Raw genomic sequence first — 18,648 nt, 5'->3', positions numbered from 1 at the left:
TGGTTCATTTAAAGACAAATCTAATGAGTTCAAGACTTGTTTCAATATATCTCAGTATACATGTGACCTAACTTTAATGTATAAACGTTTCAAACAATGCATTACTATTATTAATATCAGTTTAGATGACAAAGATGAGGGGAAAAGGCTAGAACTGATAAGATTTTTCAACAAGCTGGCACAGAGCAAAATAGGTTATATTTTAAATTTCAGATTAAAATACTCTTAACTGGATATACAAAGTAACCTTTCACAAACTCACAAGATACATGGAAGATAAATATTTGAGCATTCATGCAATTGGATTTTTAGTTTCTGTGAGCATAGACTACATCTGCATCTAGGGGAAGACTCAGTTTGGAAAATGCAAGGAAGGTGCACAGATGATCTTTGTGTTTCTAGTATGAACTCAGTGCACACAGGTGTAAGCGAGTTAGAATCGAGTTAAGCAACAATTTCTGCTGTAGTATTTCCTTTTCTTTAATATATAATCTTATTTTCTAATGAGATAGAGTATCCAATTTATTCTTTTTAGAACACTGATACATACTTGAACTTCTGTTCAGAGTGCAAGATCTCAGAGAAAAACATCTACTTCTAAATACATGATTACCTAATGATGTACTTTTCAGTCTTAAAAAAGTCAAAACTGTGAATGCTGTCAGCAACGTCTCTTTCAAAAACCCAAATTATGATACTTATTATCAGAACTTAAAAAATAAAAAGTTATGCTTACACATTGGTGAGGAAGTATTTTCACTCCCTCCTTTTGCCACCCCCTATTTCCTTTAATATGCAGGCAACAAAGTTTGAAAATAAATAATTAGTAGTCCCACAGCCTTCCTCAAGCTGTCTTGCTCTCTGCACTCAGCTTATGAACAATTTGTCGTACATGGAACAATTAGTCCTAGTCCCAAGAGCTGATTACTTGCATAGCACATCCATTTAACACATACATGCAGTAGAAAACTGTCAGCTTCCCCTAAAGGATTTTCTGCCAGATCACTGGATTTAAACATCTTCTGAAAAAGTTAAACTTACATCAGGAGCAGCACTAGGGATAGCGAGGTGCATACTGACAGTAGGATGAAGGAAAGGAGATGTGAGATCTCCTTTCTGCAGTAGCAAAACTCAAGGTATTTTGTCAGTTCAAGGATTCATATCCTAATTAAATCTGGTACAGGAGCTAGTCTGAAATTTAGGTTATATATCCTGTTTATATTTTATGAGAGTTATTGGATATTATAGAATTTTGTGGAGCTCTGTGAAAAGGGAAACTAAATGAACAAGGACTACTTGCTCCAATAAAACATGAATTTAAATCAGATTTTTGATGCCAGTGTAAAATATATGTATGATACAATTTATATGTACTACATTATGTGAGTATTTTGAATTCAGCAATAAACTCTAGTACTGCTAACCCTAGAAAAATATGCAAGTGATCCTGTGAGCATAACGGGGTGTTACCCTATTCTGTACTTGGCCCCTGTACACATGTTTGTCTTTGTTGTAACCTCACCCATACTGCACTATATGTAAATTTGAAACCTTTTTAACAGCACATATAGAATCCAGATCTTGACTGCTAGAAAAACGAATCTCCAGGACGATTTATTTCTTTTTAAAACAGGATTTTAGTTCTGAAGTGACTCTTGTTCATTTGTTTCTTCGTGTCACATGCTATGTTCATTGTTCTTGGTTCTGTACACAGAGCAAAGCATATCTGTGAACCAGATCAAGAGGACGCCTTTGGGTGGGGACCTTGCTGTTACAGCCCAGTATCACAGGGAACTGCCATTTCAGATTTTCTTGTATGGACAGGACACTTAAAAAGCTAGAGAAGCTACCTGAGGTCCCATGAACACCAGAATCACCTACTTATAAAGTAAGTACAAATGCTTATACCTTTTGAAATGGACCTCTACAGAAAGTCAGATTTCTGTTAGTTAAAGCTGCAGTATAGGCAATTATTTCTCATAAAGCTGATAATTTATTTTATTTGATCATTTAATGGAGAAAAAAAACCCCATCTTTCTTCCAGTATGGGACAGTTTGCTTAAATATTTACTTTGCGTACACTCTGAAGAAAAAAGAGCAAACATGAAAAAATAAGATGATCTATTACGTTAGACTTGTTCAGTAACCTATTTGGTACAGTAAACCTTGACTATACCTAACAAGAAAACGGAATATAGCAAGGTTAGATGGTTATAGAGTTGGCATGTCTACAGAATAAGTTTCTTTTGGCAATGTCAGGTGAACATCGGTTTCTGTCCAGGCAGAGGATTTCTACTGTAGATTTTAAAAATCATTGTACAAGTTCTGGTAAATTCACAGCCTATATTACTAACTTCACCTGACATCCAGACATGAGGAACACTCAAGTGAAACACATGCTTGCCCTGAGAAATGACAAATTAGAAAGTTCTTTGTGGAATGCAAGAATTCTACCGCCAAGATCTTACCTGACTGAGTAATTAGCAGTCTGAGGAATGGTTCCGTTTTGTGCACTATCTTTCAAGGTGCATGTGTCAATCTAATTAGCTATGCAGAATCAATCAGATTGCCTAAATGCATCAGATATTAGAATTCTGAATAAATATAGCAGTTTGAAAAAAGTATTCATTGTTTAAACATGCTTTAGTGTGAAGTTAGTTTTATTCTGCCTTCAGGGATCCACTAACTTGACAGCAGACTTGAATGTTTGCCATTAACTGTGAATTAATGGAACTTACATATAACAGTACATTACTGTCAAAGTGCAACAGATGTCTTAGCAGAAACACTGAAAGTTGCATTCCAATAGCTATTTCTTCAGGGGAAAAAGACACCAGGTTTAAAAATTACATGCTTAATTTACATGTTTGTCTTTAGGTGCTGTTGCCTCTGATCAAGAACAAAAATTGTTGTTGGAATAATATGCGAACAGGTAATTTCTTCCAAGTCTTTACTTGGATACATACACAGATATAATTAGAATTCATTAAAATTGCATTGATTTTGATAGGTGCCACTGGGATTGTCACAACTGCCCCATCGAGCTGCCATCCCTCACTAGTTTACCACCCAGTTGTACAAATTCTGTAAGAAGATATTTGCTTTGATCAATCCTAATATGTCACAGTTTGTGATTGACTAGTGTGCAGTCCAAAGTTGCTTACAAGTGAGGAAGCATGCATCAGCCCCCTTTTATCTTCTGTCAACATTTCCCACTCCTCTCTCTTCCTTTTTTGTGTTAGCAGTCTAGTATTCTAGCCTCTGGACTAGGCAAGACAGCTGAGTCAACATGTGGATTATCAAGGCTGGCTTGGCTCTTTGGGGTTAAGATGGTGTTGAGCCTGCATTTGTTTTTTCTTAATAGTCAGGACAGTCAGGTTACAAAAGTTTAAATGCACACAGACCAGATAGTTTAGGGACACAGCACTGTACCAGCTACTAGGAAGAAAATTAACTCTATCCCAGCTGAAATGAGAACGCCTGCATGTCCTCAAAAAGAACAATTAGGAGTAAGTGTATTTAGAAGCTGCTATTACCTCAGTCAGTTTTAAGTATTCACAGTCTAGCATTAGAAAGAACAACCTCGTTTTATTCCTCTTCGCTTCATCCACCAAAATCCAACTTTTTAAAAAAGTAGCTTGTGTGACCTACTTCTCTTCAATCTCTCACATAGAAGGGGGTATCAAAATGTACATGTATATGTTACGTACAACATACATTGGTAGAGTTCTATTAATTTCAAAGCTATATCTTTTGTATTTTTTTAATTGCCCATCATCACTTGACTTGTTAAACTTTTCTATCTTGATTATGGAGTCTGACTGTAGTATACATTTGACTTTCAAAGCACACAATTTGCATTTTTAGATTAATATAATGTATTAACTTACCTCATGAAAAATCATAACACATTCACCAATGCTAATGTAATTGGGTTTTGGCTTGTATTGAACCCCTTCTGATTCTCCAGTATACTCTCTTGCATCACTGAGTATAGATTTAAAGGGATAAACGGGTGCTTTCACACTTTGCTGTCCATAAATACAGAACTGTAGCTTTGAAATTTGCTGCAAGCTACTGCATTTCAATACAGTAGGTGTGGAGTACAATAATACCTATTTTTGTATTGTAGCAAATTACAACTTGTTAGTAGTATTTTTTCCTAGTGTTAAAGCTTCCTGAATTTTCTTTTATTGTCTTTCATAATTCTAATATCTACTTTATACTGTGTTACTCTGATAGTTTTACTAATTAGTAGCAAAGTATTAATACACAAAATAGAACTAATGAAAAGCACAACTGGATGGAAAAAGGGGCACCTGATCTAGATGGACATAGAGGTTTCTTCAAGTTTCTCATTACTGCTAAAATTAAGGTTACCATTTTTCCCTTAGTATTGGAAGAAAAGTCTATCTCTAGAAAGAAATAGCCTATAGAAAAATTGTCTGTAATTACAATCAAAAAGGTTTCAAAGGCTTCCTAGGCACTTTTTGTTCTCTCTCTCCACCTCTCTCACTTTTCTCTAATAGACCTAAGAGAAAGTGCCTGAGGTATTTTGCCAGAACAGAAATGTCTGGTTGGGCTGCAGAGCTGGTCCTTGATACAAAGATCACACCTTAACAGTGTTCATTCTCTCAAATGTCCCAAAGCCTCAATGACTCGAGGCATTTAGCTTTCTTCAGTACTCTGCCAGAATGCCAGTGTGGTACAGGTCTACTTCTGCATAAAGATGAAGAAAAGAAACAGAACCATAAGGCAGGATTTTAAGGAGGTTAGCAAATTCTCATTAATTCTCATGAGAGTTTCTTTGAGACCTTTCCACGAGCTGTTCAAAAGGATTTTTCTGCCGGGCCTACATTCTATCATCTTACTTTTCCATCTGGTAGAATTTCAACAATTAACTCTCTCAGACACTTAACAGAGTTGAGAGCAGGTCAAAGTTGAGAGTTTTGTTTTTCTCAGTTGATTCTTTAAATTGTATAGATATTCTGATACACTGTTGATGTGTTCAGTGCCCGCTCTTCATTTAAGGAAGGATGTAGCCTTCCACTGAATTACGCTCTCACAGGAGGTCCACTGTTACATTTGAATAGAGTAAAATCAAATAAGTTGTAGTTCTTGTTTAAAAATCTCCTTGTTTTTCTCCTGTTCCCATTTTATTCCTATTGCAGTGGTACAGTTACCCATACAAAATAATTTAAAGTCTTTTAATTGTGAACTTGCAGTAGACAAGCACAGAAAGCTTCCGAGTTAAAGTAAGTTTCCATTTAACTTCTAACAAGGTAGGACAGAACACACATTTCTGTGCAACAAGGTCAAACATGAGCAATCTTTCCAGCCCTTCTCCCCTCCTCCAGCTTCCTAATTTATCTGCACACAGGCAAGAAGTTCCAGTTACCATTTGGATGCTGGCACTTTGATAAAAGGAACATGAAACTGAATGCCTCTTGGGCCGCGGGGTATAACTGTCTTCATCTTAAAATAATGTAAGGGCTTTACTCACACTCCTACATCAGTATGCTGTCATAGAAATGGAAGAATGTAGGAAAAAAAGGGGAAGTGGAATTGCTAGAGCTGGCCTAGAGGAGAGCAGGATGCACAATGGTTTTATTGCAGAGAGGTAGAAGTAGCTGAGCATTTCTGCCACTCTTAGAAAAGCCAGGCCTATTTTAGATACAAAGCTGTAGAAGGTCTCTCTAGGGTAGAATGTCTTACAGCCACACTTCTTACTTTTTTTTTTTCTGCAGGAGTAAAGGGGAATCTTAACTCTTTTTCTTGAAGGACAAATAAGAAAACTAAAATCTTGAGTCCTCTTAACTCTATGTTATGTATTCTATACATGTCTTCTATACATAAATAGTGACACAGCAGAATTCTTGTTTTCAGAACTTCTGAGAGAAATTACAGCAATAACACCTAAAGTGTGAGGTAACACATGATTCTCACCCTTGTGATGTCAGAAGACTGCTCTATTTTTGTTTTGATTGAGATACTGGGGTTTCATAGGAATGAAGAAATATATAAAAATATAGATGCATATATATGAAATGAGTTACTGATGCATTAAATCTGTCATAAATCTATTCAGCCCAACTTCCAAATTTAGACTGCTTTCAGAAAGAGTGAAGTGGTACAGTTAGATTTGCTTTTTTAAGCACAAAATGGACAAGTGCTGCTACAAGTGCCAACATTAGTGTCCTGTATTTGGGGTGTTATTAGAATGCCTAATTATGCTTAACACATTAACAATTCATCTAAGAAGCCTACTGAGTTAGGAAAAAGCCTTTTTGAGATCTGTGGAAATTATATTGTAGCCAGCAATCCTCTACATAAGTCACTGCTTGCAGGCTGTCTCCTGGTTTTGGCCATTGAGAATTGGGGTGGGAAAACCTGGTGGCGTCCCAGAGCGCTGTAATTCAGCTTTAATGCAGCCCAGACCAGTCTCAGAATGTCTTGGCCCACACCTGAGACTATTCTGGGTACATCTGTACTGACTGACTCTCCTGCAGGAGCTAGTTAAGCTAAAGATAGTTCGTGCTACTGGAACAGGACAAACCAGACTTCACATAGGTCATGTGAATCACTGTACTCCCTATGGTGAGTGGTCATGAAAGGCAAAGGAAGTGATGGAAAATTCAAAAGTGCCTCTCACTGCAAGAGAAAGTTTGATTTATTCATCTAATTTAGGTGTTTCATGTCAAATATGGTGATAAATTGGTGATCTTTTCTGCATATTGTTACATGAAACAGTTCTGGAAAATAGTGCTCTGTGTTGCTGGCCTGGAAGGAAAGACTATACCTTTTTTGTTCATAGGGTGGGTTTTTTTGTGTGGTGGTTTGTGGTTTTTGGGTTTGAAGTCTCTATTTTTCTCAGCGTTTGTTTTGGTCTTACTTTTAAGATCATGAAGAACTCTGTGGCACCAGTTATGGATCTTTTTGTCTAAATGGAGGGATTTGTTATATGATTCCTACTGTATCCAGTCCATTCTGCAGGTCAGTGAAACTAAAGTTTGTGTGTTTAAGTATTGGACAGTAGCTGTCTAAAGATTATTTTTCCATTTTGTTTCTTTAAGAAATCGCTGTTAAAGCATTATCTAAAAGAAAATGCCAATTAGCTATTGCTCACCTTGCTTACAGAGACATGACAATATGAGAAAAATGTATGCATACTTGGTGTATACTTGCTTGGCAGGTGCAACAGTATTCAGTTACATATGCATTCAGGATTATATTTTGAGCCACATTTCCTCATTACAATACAGAAAGAACAAAATACCCTTTGCCTCATCGAATATAGACTGTGGGAAAGGCATTCAGAAAGGCAAAGTACATTCCCAGTTTTTCTTACAAATTAATTATATTGCAAAAATTTTTGTAACATAAAATGGACTAACCCAAACAAAATGCAGAGACACAAAAAATAATATCATCTATTAAGGGGGAAAAAAGAATGTAATTCAAGACTTACTGTGTTCTTCGAATCTTGCTGAAATACTCAAAGGGCAGCTTCATAGTAACAGCCAAAGACTACTTGATAAAGAAACATCAAGGCAGCAAATACAGGTACTTCTTACACCACTCTGTAACAGAACCGTTCTTCCTTTTGAAGCCCATGTAGCAAACTGGAAAGGAAGCACTTCCTGGTTTCACATGAGGATACATATCTTGCATAAATACTGCCCTATCTTTTTATTCTTTGATTTACCAAGACATAAGATGCAAAATAAAACTCTATTTTTCATGGCCCTGCATTTACTAATTCTGAGTTATCATTCATCAAAATAAATTATGGTTGATATAATGGGTTTGCTTAACAAAAAAATAGGCATTCGGACAAATATTACATACACTTAAGGATATTACCTTTTTTATCTCCTGTGGCAACTTCTGTTCCCTCTTCTATCTTGAGCTACAACTCATGATAACTGGATAAAACAGTTGAAGAAGGAAACAACATATTTCCCCAGATGCCTAATTAAAATATTACTTGCTTTTGTTTGGGACAGTTCAACTTAAAATTCAAGCATGTAAACTCATTTAGTTAGACAGGGAGAAAAGAGGCAATTTTGTGGTAAATGCTGATTGGAAAATATACACAGCATATCACTGTCATTGTTCAGTGTCACAATGAATCAGATCCAGAAGTGAGATTAAAGCTCTGAAGTGCTGTATGATGATGATTTATTCTAACTCCTAAACCTTGCAAGCTTATGCAATATAAAATGAATACTACACAAAAAGTATAACATTTTGAAATACATGTTGGTTTTTTCTAGAAGGAATCCTGTATTATTGTACATAAATGAAAAATGAATGGTTAAACTAAATAACAGCAGTTACACAATTTCAAAGCACCCTCTCAACTACTGCTGGACTGTGTCACAAGGAAGATAGATGTATTTGATGCAATAACTATAAATATGAAGTAACAAATACTCAGAACAATTCATTCTTCAGGAGCACAAACTAGTCAGCATAGATAATTTCCACTTTAACAGCTCCAAATGAAGTAATTTTCAATTCAGGTACTATAGGATTTTATAATCTGCTGAAGCAGAAAAGTAACATCTTAAGAGCATTTCTGGTGTACTCAGGCAATCTTGTTGCATTTAAATTATCAACTATTTTTTTCTGTATCTAGTGGTTGATTATGAAGTTAGATGGGTTTAAATAGCAGCATTCTATTTAAGCACATCCTCATTCTAAGCATGTTCCTTAATCAGTCAGAGAAGGCTAATTATAGATGAGAAAGGTTTTGTTTACACACAGATATCTTCGTAATCAGCAGTGATGTGAATAGAAACAACAGAAAAAATGCATCACTATTCAGCAGAATTCAGAAAATATTTGGTGCTTTGGAACCTCATGACTGGCATCATCACACAGTTGCGCAGTTTCTTTGATGAAGGTTTCTGCCAAATCCCACCCAAAGCTCCCCAGTATTCTCAATTGATCATCTCCCACTGAAAGAAAACTCAAATCACTTTTAGAATCAAGGGCTAAATGATCGTTAATTAAAAGGAGGAGATGGAGAAAGAACAGACTAGCAAACTGTAAAAATACCTTAGAACACATTTGCCTTGACATGGTACTTAGTTACACAAATGTGTTGAGCTAAGCAGAGTTAGTCCAGATTACCCTATGCAACATCACTGGAAGTAATTTCACCACGTGACTAAGAAAAATCCATCATTCTTTAGAACTATGTTTTTTAGCATGATAACAAATTAATAGCTGCTGTTTACCTTCGGAATTCCAGTTATTTTTATCATTCAGAAACAGATATATACAAGGTGGAGATTTAATATAAACAAAACATTAGTTGACCTCCCCCAATGTGCAACAGTAGCAGATTTTAAATACAGCTGATGTGTGTTAAAACATGAGGTTGCTCAGCTGCCATCTTCCCTCATTGCTTTTCTAACAATGAGTTAATGTTCTCAACAGCAAAAGGCACACCTGTCACCATAAACCAGATGAGCTTCAAACCCAGGAACACTCAAATGAACTAAATAAACAGGCAGCAGGACAGAGAAGGATGGAAAAGCAGCTGTCTCAGGTGTATCATGAAACACAAGGCTGAAAGGTGTTTGCCTCAGCACTTGATGCACAGCTGTCCCATAATCATTAACACACTGCAGAATTTAAGTGAAGATTTTGGTTTCTGAGGGGAAGCTCTGGTACTCCCATTTTTTCTTACACTTGGCAGACTTCTGAGGGCATTCTTTGTGTATTTCAAGCAAAATACAGATGGTATAAGACAACACACACAGAGCTCTTCTTCGGAGGGCAGTACACACAAAAATTACCAGTGAATGCTCTCCTTTTGGGAAAGGGATCATACTCTGCAGAGGGCTAAGTACTGCAAGAGACACAGGCAAACCTTGCAAATTCCTCCCTGGAATTCCTGTCTATCTTTTCAAGGGTATCTCTGATTTTCCCCTCCTTTGCTTCTATCCTAACAGAATCTCTCCTCCACCTTTCGTATGCTAATCCAGTAAATCCCATGCAAATTCCTTCTACCACTATGTGTATGTTCCCTCCTTGCCTGGCTCTCTGTGATGGGCCCTTCATTCCCCATTTCAGATATCCCCACAAGTCATACACTTGCTGTGCTGTCAGCCTTCAGAATATGCACCCAGCAAGTTACCAGGAAAGGGCTTCCCACTCATTTGGGTTTTTCTTCTTTCTCTGCCTCCAAAAATACACTTTCATGTACCTCAGGCTCTTCTGAAAACAAACTGTCCAATTAGTATTTTTAAAGTCATTTTTAGCTTGAAAGATAGCAACAGAAGTTAGAATACACACCAAAAATATAGATAAAAAGAATCATTAATTAAGATTTATTTTTAATGGGACATAAAATATAAAATGCAACACTATCTTATGTGTTTGAAAACTATCAGTAATCAGAATTAATATAACTGCCAGATATGGAAAAGCTTGCCATATAAACACATAGTTAAGGGACTTTTAGGGAAGAATAACCCATTCTTTCAACTTCTCTCCAGTGGGAACATTTTATTTTATTCTCTGTGTATAGAGAGTAACAGTTTTGAAACTCCTCTAAATGCAAAACTTTTTAAAAAGCTGCTTAGGTGTCCAGTTAACTTTGCCATTGCTTATTCACTTTGGCTTTAAATTCTTTTTCATACTTACTAGATGTTCTTGGAGCTGATGTTGAAGTTATCAGCCACGTGATCTGAATTGCATTGACAAGCAGATAATTTCTCAGCTTTTTCTGCTCAGAGCTTTGTATTTACATGCAAGTAGTTTTCATACCAAGAAGTATCCAGGATTTTCCTAACTAAGGGAAGACTAAATGAAAACTAAAGTCAACACCCTGATAGTATAATGCAAAACAGTGAGAATCTGTGTGCATATTTGACTCAAATTCTACTTCCTGCTTTTACAGTCTGTCAGATACTTCCTTATGATGTCCACCTTAAAGTCTGGCAAAGGAAGAAACTTTACCTTCTTACTAAATCACAGTGCTATAGGATCATTTCCACTGTCCCACAAGCAGCATCTCAAAGGAGACAGCAGTAACACCAGTGTTACTGCAAGGCTGTTATGCTTTATGGTTTAGTTACTAATCAGATTGTAAAGGATCAATGTAATTTCAGACCTGCTGGCCATCTCCTGACATCTTATCCAATGCAGTCTATTTTCTTCCACCTTACATTGATGCTGACATGATTAATACCCTAAGCTGAAAGATTCTATGGATTTCTTTCCATATGCTGGTGTTTTGTCTGGAGCTTCTATAGTACTTTTGTATACAACAGTTAAGGCTGGCTCGTGTCATCTGACAAGAGGTGTGGGGGTGTGTGCACATGTGTGCAGGCATCTAGGAAAGCAGAAATCTGGATGCTATCTGAAAGTGGAAGGTTTTAGTCACAGATTTTCCTCAAACATTGAAGACTGCTGTCTTTCAACTCCGATTGAATTAGAAATTCTAGAGGGGGAAAGACCTTTTGTCCATTTTAAAAATCGACTTTGGAATGCTGCATAGTAGAACCATTTAAAGGCAGCACCCAGGACGTGCAGAAACAGCAGATTAACAGCATGCAGGTGACATGCAACACCAACACCTGTCCCAGTGAACACAAATTCAGTAAGTGTAACTCTCCCTTACTACAGCCTGCACCAGACTCCTCTGGGTTTTGCCCCAATTCATTCAAGTGCAGCTGCACGGTGCCTGCCGTGTCAACAACTGCTCTTAACTTGTGCTCTACTTTTAGGCATCTGTTATAAACAAGATAAACTATGAGTTGCTACTGGCTTCTAAGGCTGTGTACAGTAAGACTGACTGCCTCTAGGAGACACTATATAGACACCATCATTCTGGCTTATGTTCACAGCCCACATGCTTGTTAGAGACTGTGTTTCTGTCTTGCTTGCAGTCACTGCATATGTAACTCCACTGAAATTATTAGAGCTTGGTTAGTGCAACAGGATAAGCAGGTCTTCTGAGTGAATTCCACTAATGGTAATTACTGAAGTCTGCTTAGTTTCTTTCTCACCTATTTTAGCAAAGGACTTGCAGAAGAAACCTTTCCTGGTTGTCTTAAAGCATCAGTTGCTTCTATCTTTAACATAGGCCTTTACCTATTTGTATATCAGGAAAGGTGACTTCATAAAAGCCTGTTCAAACCAGTATTTGAACATCTGGATTTTCAGAAACACCCTAACTGTAGCACAGCTTGGTCTCATTAGCTATAATTTTATTATTTAAATGTAACCCAGAGATACCTCATCCTAATTTTCCTGTTTCTATGAAAACCTACATAATTTTATATGACAGCATTTTCTACATAGCATGGAATCACTTTCAGCAAGTGTGTCAACAGGTCAGCCTAGAGAAAGTGGATGAGTAGTTTTGCAATCCCTAATGCATTGCTCACAGTTAAACAGATACTATCAAACTAGCTAGTCATGTTTCTACAACTTGTTTTTGTTACAACCAGGCAGAATTAATAGGTTCAGCATCCAGGATGTTCTAAGTTTGGCATGTGCTCTTTTAGTATAGGGTTTTTTCTCTTTGCTATAACCTTGGATTCATATCACTGTAGTTTTCCCCTTATCATCTTAGGCCTTCAAGCTCTTTTCCCTCTTAAAGACTTGTGACTACCTTAAGCATTTGGTTCTGTTTTCTGTTTAGTAAGAAGTGCTACAATCTTAGTGACCTTTTTGCTATGCTGTCAACACATTCCCAATTTTTTCCTACAGTCTTTTTCAGAACATGAATACAGCTTCCATGCACTGTTCACACCAACTCACTGTACTGTATCACAACAGTTCAGTAACCCCCATCCTTTACCTGATCCTGTATGCAACTCTCTGCAGCTACAACTGTCTTTTTTTCCTCCTGCTTCATTTTGCTCTTTAGGGTACTGACTTATTCCCTTTATACTCATTCTTTAGAACTTTTCCATGAGCCTTAATTTGATGCCAAAACCTTTTTTTTTTCTTCCTGTATCATTTTAGTCTTGCATTATTCTCCAGTTTTCATTGCTATTCAAGAATACTCCTATGAATTTCTTATTCCATTTTCTGTCCCTGTTACTCTATTCAGCTCTCCAAAGCACTTCTCTCTCACTTGCTAGAGAACAATACCCCACTCAAACTACACTTCTATTCTTAAAGTATTCTACAGTATTTCAGAAATAGGCCACTGAAAAGCCACTACACTTAAAATAAATATCTGGAACATTATCTCAAGCAATCAGAGCAGTCTGCCTACCCTTGCTTCTCCCAGCAGTGAAACATCATGACTTTGAAAAGTCTCAGATTGTCCTTAGTAAATGGTGTCTACTTGATCAGTTGCGTAGCTTTAATATATGATGATAATTAGATGTCTTTTTTTAGCATCTAAATCTTCCTTTGTATTTCCAAAGACAAAGAATTAAAATAAAAGGGTAGTAACTGTTTGTGCAGTGGTTTAGGCTAGCAGTACTGAAATACTGGTCCATAACCTACAGAAACTGTAGTGGGAGTAACATCAGGCATCGTGGCAGAAAACTCACAGGGATCCTTTGGTCTTAGATATGCTAAACATTCTTCTCCTGGCAGTTCCTCCCCACTCCACCTTCTTATCTCTCATCTGAAATTATACCTTGCAGCTGCCAATGGCAGTTGAGAACTTCAAGTATGTTGCAGAGTTTAGCCCATTTTTCTCAGCTGGAGCCTGAAATTGCTTATGTCACAGATTATTATGACTTCAGTGCCAGAAATAGCAAGAAGGAGCAAGATCTTTAGTAATACAAATAGAGAGAAGCAAATTTACATACATAAAAAATACATGCAGAATGTAGACATTAAAAGAAGTGCTTTCCATTTTCTGTAATGAAATCAATTCCTTAAGAAAACTTAGCAGAATAAGTGCAAAATACATAACAAATGAAGATTAGTTTAGCTTCAACCTACCTATTTTTGACTGAATATGAATTACTAAACCATTAATTTTATTTATTTTTAATAAAATATCATACCATTTAACCATGGTAAAATACCATATTCATTTTAATCCTTTCTTCGGAGGAAGTTTTCAGAAGCTCAATGCATAAAATAAGCATAATAGAGAAGACTTTTACCTAGGTCTCTCCAAGACAGGGTTGTTCACCAAGCCTGTAACATGTCCTGGCATGAATTGTTACACTGCATAAACTACTTCCACAATTTGAGCTGTACTGTGTCTCAATGAATTCCCATTTCCTTGATCTCTTTAGCTGACAGTACTATCTTCAACAAAGGAAGCCAGAAAGTTACCCGAAATGGGGAAAAGAAAGCATGATTACTGTGTGAGAACCAGTGGGATGACACAGTTAACACTAAAGAAGTAGGCTTAATTTATTAATTCTGTCAGTGATGAATATACTAAACTTAATATAGAAAAGCAGTATGGACCAGAATGTAAACTTGATGCCCAGCATGCCTAATTCCCTTTGTTCCACAAATATGAGGTGAGAGGAAATTCTGTAAGGAAACTTGCTATGAAGCAAATATAACCTTTGAGTTGTGTCATAACTGTGTCATGTTTTCTATCCAGAAGAAGCCTTTGTGCTTTTCATCATAGATGACAAGCTACCATCTAATCCAAATACAACTTGGTTTCCCAGGTGTATTGAGAATTACACAGGAGCTCGTTGTGAGGAAGTTTTACTGCCCAGCATCAAGTCCCAAACAAAAGGTGACCTGTTCGCAGCTTTCTTGGCTTCCCTTCTTCTTCTAGGAGTTCTTGTAATTGGAGCATTCTACTTCCTTTGCAGGTAAAAGTGATTCATAAGGCTGAAGCTATTCAATCAAGTAGAAATTTCTTCTGGTAATCATGTACTAATTATTTGAATGTAAAAGTATGTAATGAATTATCCATAAGGTTGTATGGTTATTCAACATAACGAACGTGGATGTCTCAACTTGTTGCTTGTAATATTTACTTCCTAGCTTGAAGTTTTCTCAGTGTCATTTCTAAGCTATTACTTACAGTTGCTTTGTAAAAAATACACATAGTACACCCATATCTGAGATTTTACAGTCTATCTAGAGTTAGTGCTAACATTTTAAAACATTAGTCTACCTTATGTTGTCCAAAGACTGAGAAATAGAAGGAAATTAACAAAGTGCTTAGGGATCAGAAACTGTTCCTACTGAACTGGCAATCAAAGCAATTGGTGCCATTAGCTCCTAATTCCTCTACCACTCTTGGTCTAAAAAAGAAAACTAAGGAAAGAATGAAATTGAAGAATACTTCCAGGCAGATGTTTACTAGCATTTAGGACAAATCAGAGAGCTAACTAATTTGTCCAGGATGATCCATGTTTGAGTAGAAGGAAAAATGTCAGTGCTAGACAGCAAGTGCTGCAGGGTTGGTTTTAGTAGCATTTTAGACATATTAGGACTTGGAATGAAAACACATAAGCAGTTACTGGGATTGAGGCAACTATTTGATGCTGTACATGTATCACCACACTTAACACCAAATCCAAACAAACTTATCATTTTCATCTGCAATGCAAGTCAACTTCCTATGTCCCCTCTTTAATTTTAGAGTACAGCACTTTTTGTAAGAACTCATTTTGTCTTATACCATTAACATGTGTTTATGCATGTCTATGCCTGTATAAGGCAACTAATACCCCCTGTAATTCTTTGCCATCACAGACTTGCAGCCTCTTTCTTTTCTCCTATACTGCATTTCTCCTTGGTTATGATAACCAAAGGTTCTTGCAATTCTGTTCTTTGTGCTCCCATGGTCACATTGCCAAATCAGCCTTTCTGATCTGTGCCTTTCAATGAGCGACCTTTGGAATAGCTGGTCTAGTTTTACCTCAGCTGCTGTCATGGAAACCCAATGAATGCCAGCTTCTCCCACAGCTGAATGTATTTAGAAGAGATAGAGAGCATTTGATAAAACACTTGGTATAAAAAACCCCCTTGTTTTAAAGGATACCCCCCACATTAGCAATTTTAGTTAAATTAATCCTGCTTAGTCATGGAATGCCACAGCGGCTGTTTGCTAAAGAATATTTGCAAATTATTATAAAGTTATTAGAACAAAATACAGCTTTAACTAACTTAAGAAGAAAATCATTCAAGTCTCATAGAGATACAGACAGTATTTCTTTAGAAATAAAATTTTCTCTGAGAAAAGGAAAAAAAAGTCTTCAGAGAGTAATGTGTTAGAAGATCCCTTTTCTCTCACATACAGTAAAATTAGGGGAAAGCTGGAGACAATCTGTTGAGTTTTATGGTCCAAGTACAGAAGCGTAGAGTGACAGCAATGACAGGTCTGTGCAAGTTCTTTTATTAGCTGGAACCTCAACTTCTCTTTACTCAAGCTTTACCTAACTGGCAGAACAAGTAGTAGTGCCTCTTTATTAGCAAAATAAGAAGGGCAACAACTCATAACATAGTTGCCCTTGAACCCTATCTAATATACCAGACTAACTTGGGAAATCTCATAAAACCATTATCAACTTCTTTAGTACAGATAAAAAAATCTAACTGGCTAAAAATTATCTTGTCTTACCTTTACACTCCAGAGGCTGATGTAGGATGATCATCTGCTAGAGAACTCATCAATAAATGAAACACTTTACATCTGTAAGTCCTTATCTCTTGGCTGAAGCGACCAACATGTGAGGAGTCTCAAGTGGATACTTTAATCTACTCCCCTCTTTTCAGCTGAGTGAATGAGGATTATTGCTAAGAGCTGTCATTAATCTAGACTTTTTTTCTCAAACTTGATGTATCACCTGTATCTTAGAAGAGGGTGGAACTAGAGCTTACAAGGGTTAGCCGAGAGGTTGCATCATCTTTGACTTGGCCTCCTGACAGGATATATTAAGTTTAAAATGTTAAGAGACATACTGTGCTAAAGTTTCCACTATTCCACTTTATTAACAAAGACATTTGATCCACAATCAGAAAGCAGGAAGTCTTTTCCCTGTGTTAGCAAGCCTCTCCATGGGTCTTTCAGCAGAGGGTTCTAGTGGGGTTTTAGTATAAACAGTAATGTAATCTGGAGGGGTGCAGAAGAGGAGATACTAATCGAAGTTCAGGACAAGGAAACTGAATGCCTAAAATGATACATCAAATCTTTTGGAATGTAGGAACTTAATGCTCTACTCTCTTGTTCTGTATCATCACTTGTATCTCCCTTCCTTACCAAGTTTTCTTTCGCTCAGGCTTGGGGCAGATTTGGGGACCAAGCATGTGCAAGTGCACTTAATGCTCCCTAGAAACAAATCCATTCAACATACAAGGGTGGAGATAAAGGGTTTCATTGCTCTGCTTATAAAACTAAATCATAACTAACAGTGAAAGTAATCCATAAAAGAGTAGGGCTGCATATGAAAGCTCTGGGTTAACAGGGGGAAATAATTCTCCTTTTACATTTAGCTGAGTCATCACATTTTTATCAGCTGATGATTTATTTTTTCCAATCCACAGAGTGCCTGGAGGCAGGGCAAATGCAGATCTAGCTGCTCTCCATCTAGAAACACCCCCCCCACCCTCTCCAACAAACAGTACTGATAAAGCCTGTCCTTCTGACATGGGCAAAACAGGAAAGGAAGTGTACAAAAATCCCTGCTATTACACTGGTACTGAGGAACAAATGGCATATTTTGCTTCCAGCAATTCACCTATCAGACCAGGTCCATCTGGTCTTCTTCCTCCAGAAACATATTGTACGAGGGTTACTGGAAGAAGAAGAAGAAAGGTAGCTGATGAGAGTAGATGCCACGAGCCAGCTTTTCTTTAAAAGCTATAGAGAAGCCTAAATGCCACACATATAGCTCAGAGAAATAGAGCAAACCCTAGGGAAAACTAAGATAAATCTGCAATTCATTTCTATATTTCATCGTAAGTGCATGCTGAAATGCCAAACTACCTGTAAGGTAAGTGTAATATTGATGAACAGGAACTCAGCCAGCCAAAACAACAGAGTCTAGGAATAAAGCCATTTAAGCTGTCCAATACAACAGACTTTGTGGAGGTGTTACATCACCACAGGACACAAACTGGACAGAACAGAGAATAGCTCATGACTCTTCTCAAGAGAGCAGGTATCTGATTACTATCAAAAGAAAGGAAACTAGACAGCAAGTGATCAGCTCCATTTACAAGATTTGCTTCTCCTCAACAAAGTGCAGAAAATTTCACATCATTTCCAAACGCTAAGAGAATTGATAAATAATTACGTGCTATTTACTAATTGTTTAAATAAAGACCTGAGAAATCAGACAAGCAGGAACATTACCTTCAGGAGAGAATCCATGTAGTTCCAAATGCTGTACTGCCCTCTGTTCTTCTCCCTCGAATACATGCTTCTCAAAATCAATGAGTATTAATTAGAAAGTAATTGGAGAATATCCGTGTCACTTTTTTCAATGGAAACATCATTCCATTAATTTGTCTCTTCCCTGATAACTTTTTTCACTCTCTATTTTTTTTTTCTCTCTTTCTGTTGTCTCTTTTTCGTTTCTTATGGTCAGGAAAGTTTCCATTCCAAGGACAAGTTCTTCAGAGTGTGGTGCCAACCTAGTTGAAACTACAAGCAGCAATGGCTGCAACAGTGAGTATAGTTTAAAATTAAATGACCAGACTCCACAAGGAAAGTGGGAGAGGAAGTTTTTTTTAATT

The 18,648-nt window shown here is 37.0% G+C and overlaps 1 protein-coding gene across 5 annotated transcripts in view; it reads left to right on the top strand.

The window, feature by feature from the left end:
- NRG4 (neuregulin 4) overlaps positions 1–18,648 on the top strand; it is a 51,159-nt gene that overhangs the window by 27,105 nt on the left and 5,406 nt on the right. For 4 of the 5 annotated variants that reach the window (XM_048318004.1, XM_048318003.1, XM_048318001.1 and 1 more), the window contains 5 exons: positions 1,715–1,888; positions 2,878–2,932; positions 6,900–6,993; positions 14,622–14,771; positions 18,501–18,580. In XM_048318004.1, coding sequence (XP_048173961.1) covers positions 2,923–2,932; positions 6,900–6,993; positions 14,622–14,771; positions 18,501–18,580 — 334 coding nt within the window. In that variant the 5' untranslated portion in view covers positions 1,715–1,888; positions 2,878–2,922. The remainder of the gene's footprint in view (positions 1–1,714; positions 1,889–2,877; positions 2,933–6,899; positions 6,994–14,621; positions 14,772–18,500; positions 18,581–18,648) is intronic. The other variant, XM_048318005.1, reaches the window with a different exon arrangement.

This window comes from Corvus hawaiiensis, chromosome 13 (assembly GCF_020740725.1).
Source record: "Corvus hawaiiensis isolate bCorHaw1 chromosome 13, bCorHaw1.pri.cur, whole genome shotgun sequence".
In the NCBI taxonomy this organism is placed as follows: Eukaryota; Metazoa; Chordata; class Aves; order Passeriformes; family Corvidae; genus Corvus; species Corvus hawaiiensis.
Note: the sequence above shows the minus strand (reverse complement) of the source record. Positions and strands in the feature narration are given on the sequence as shown.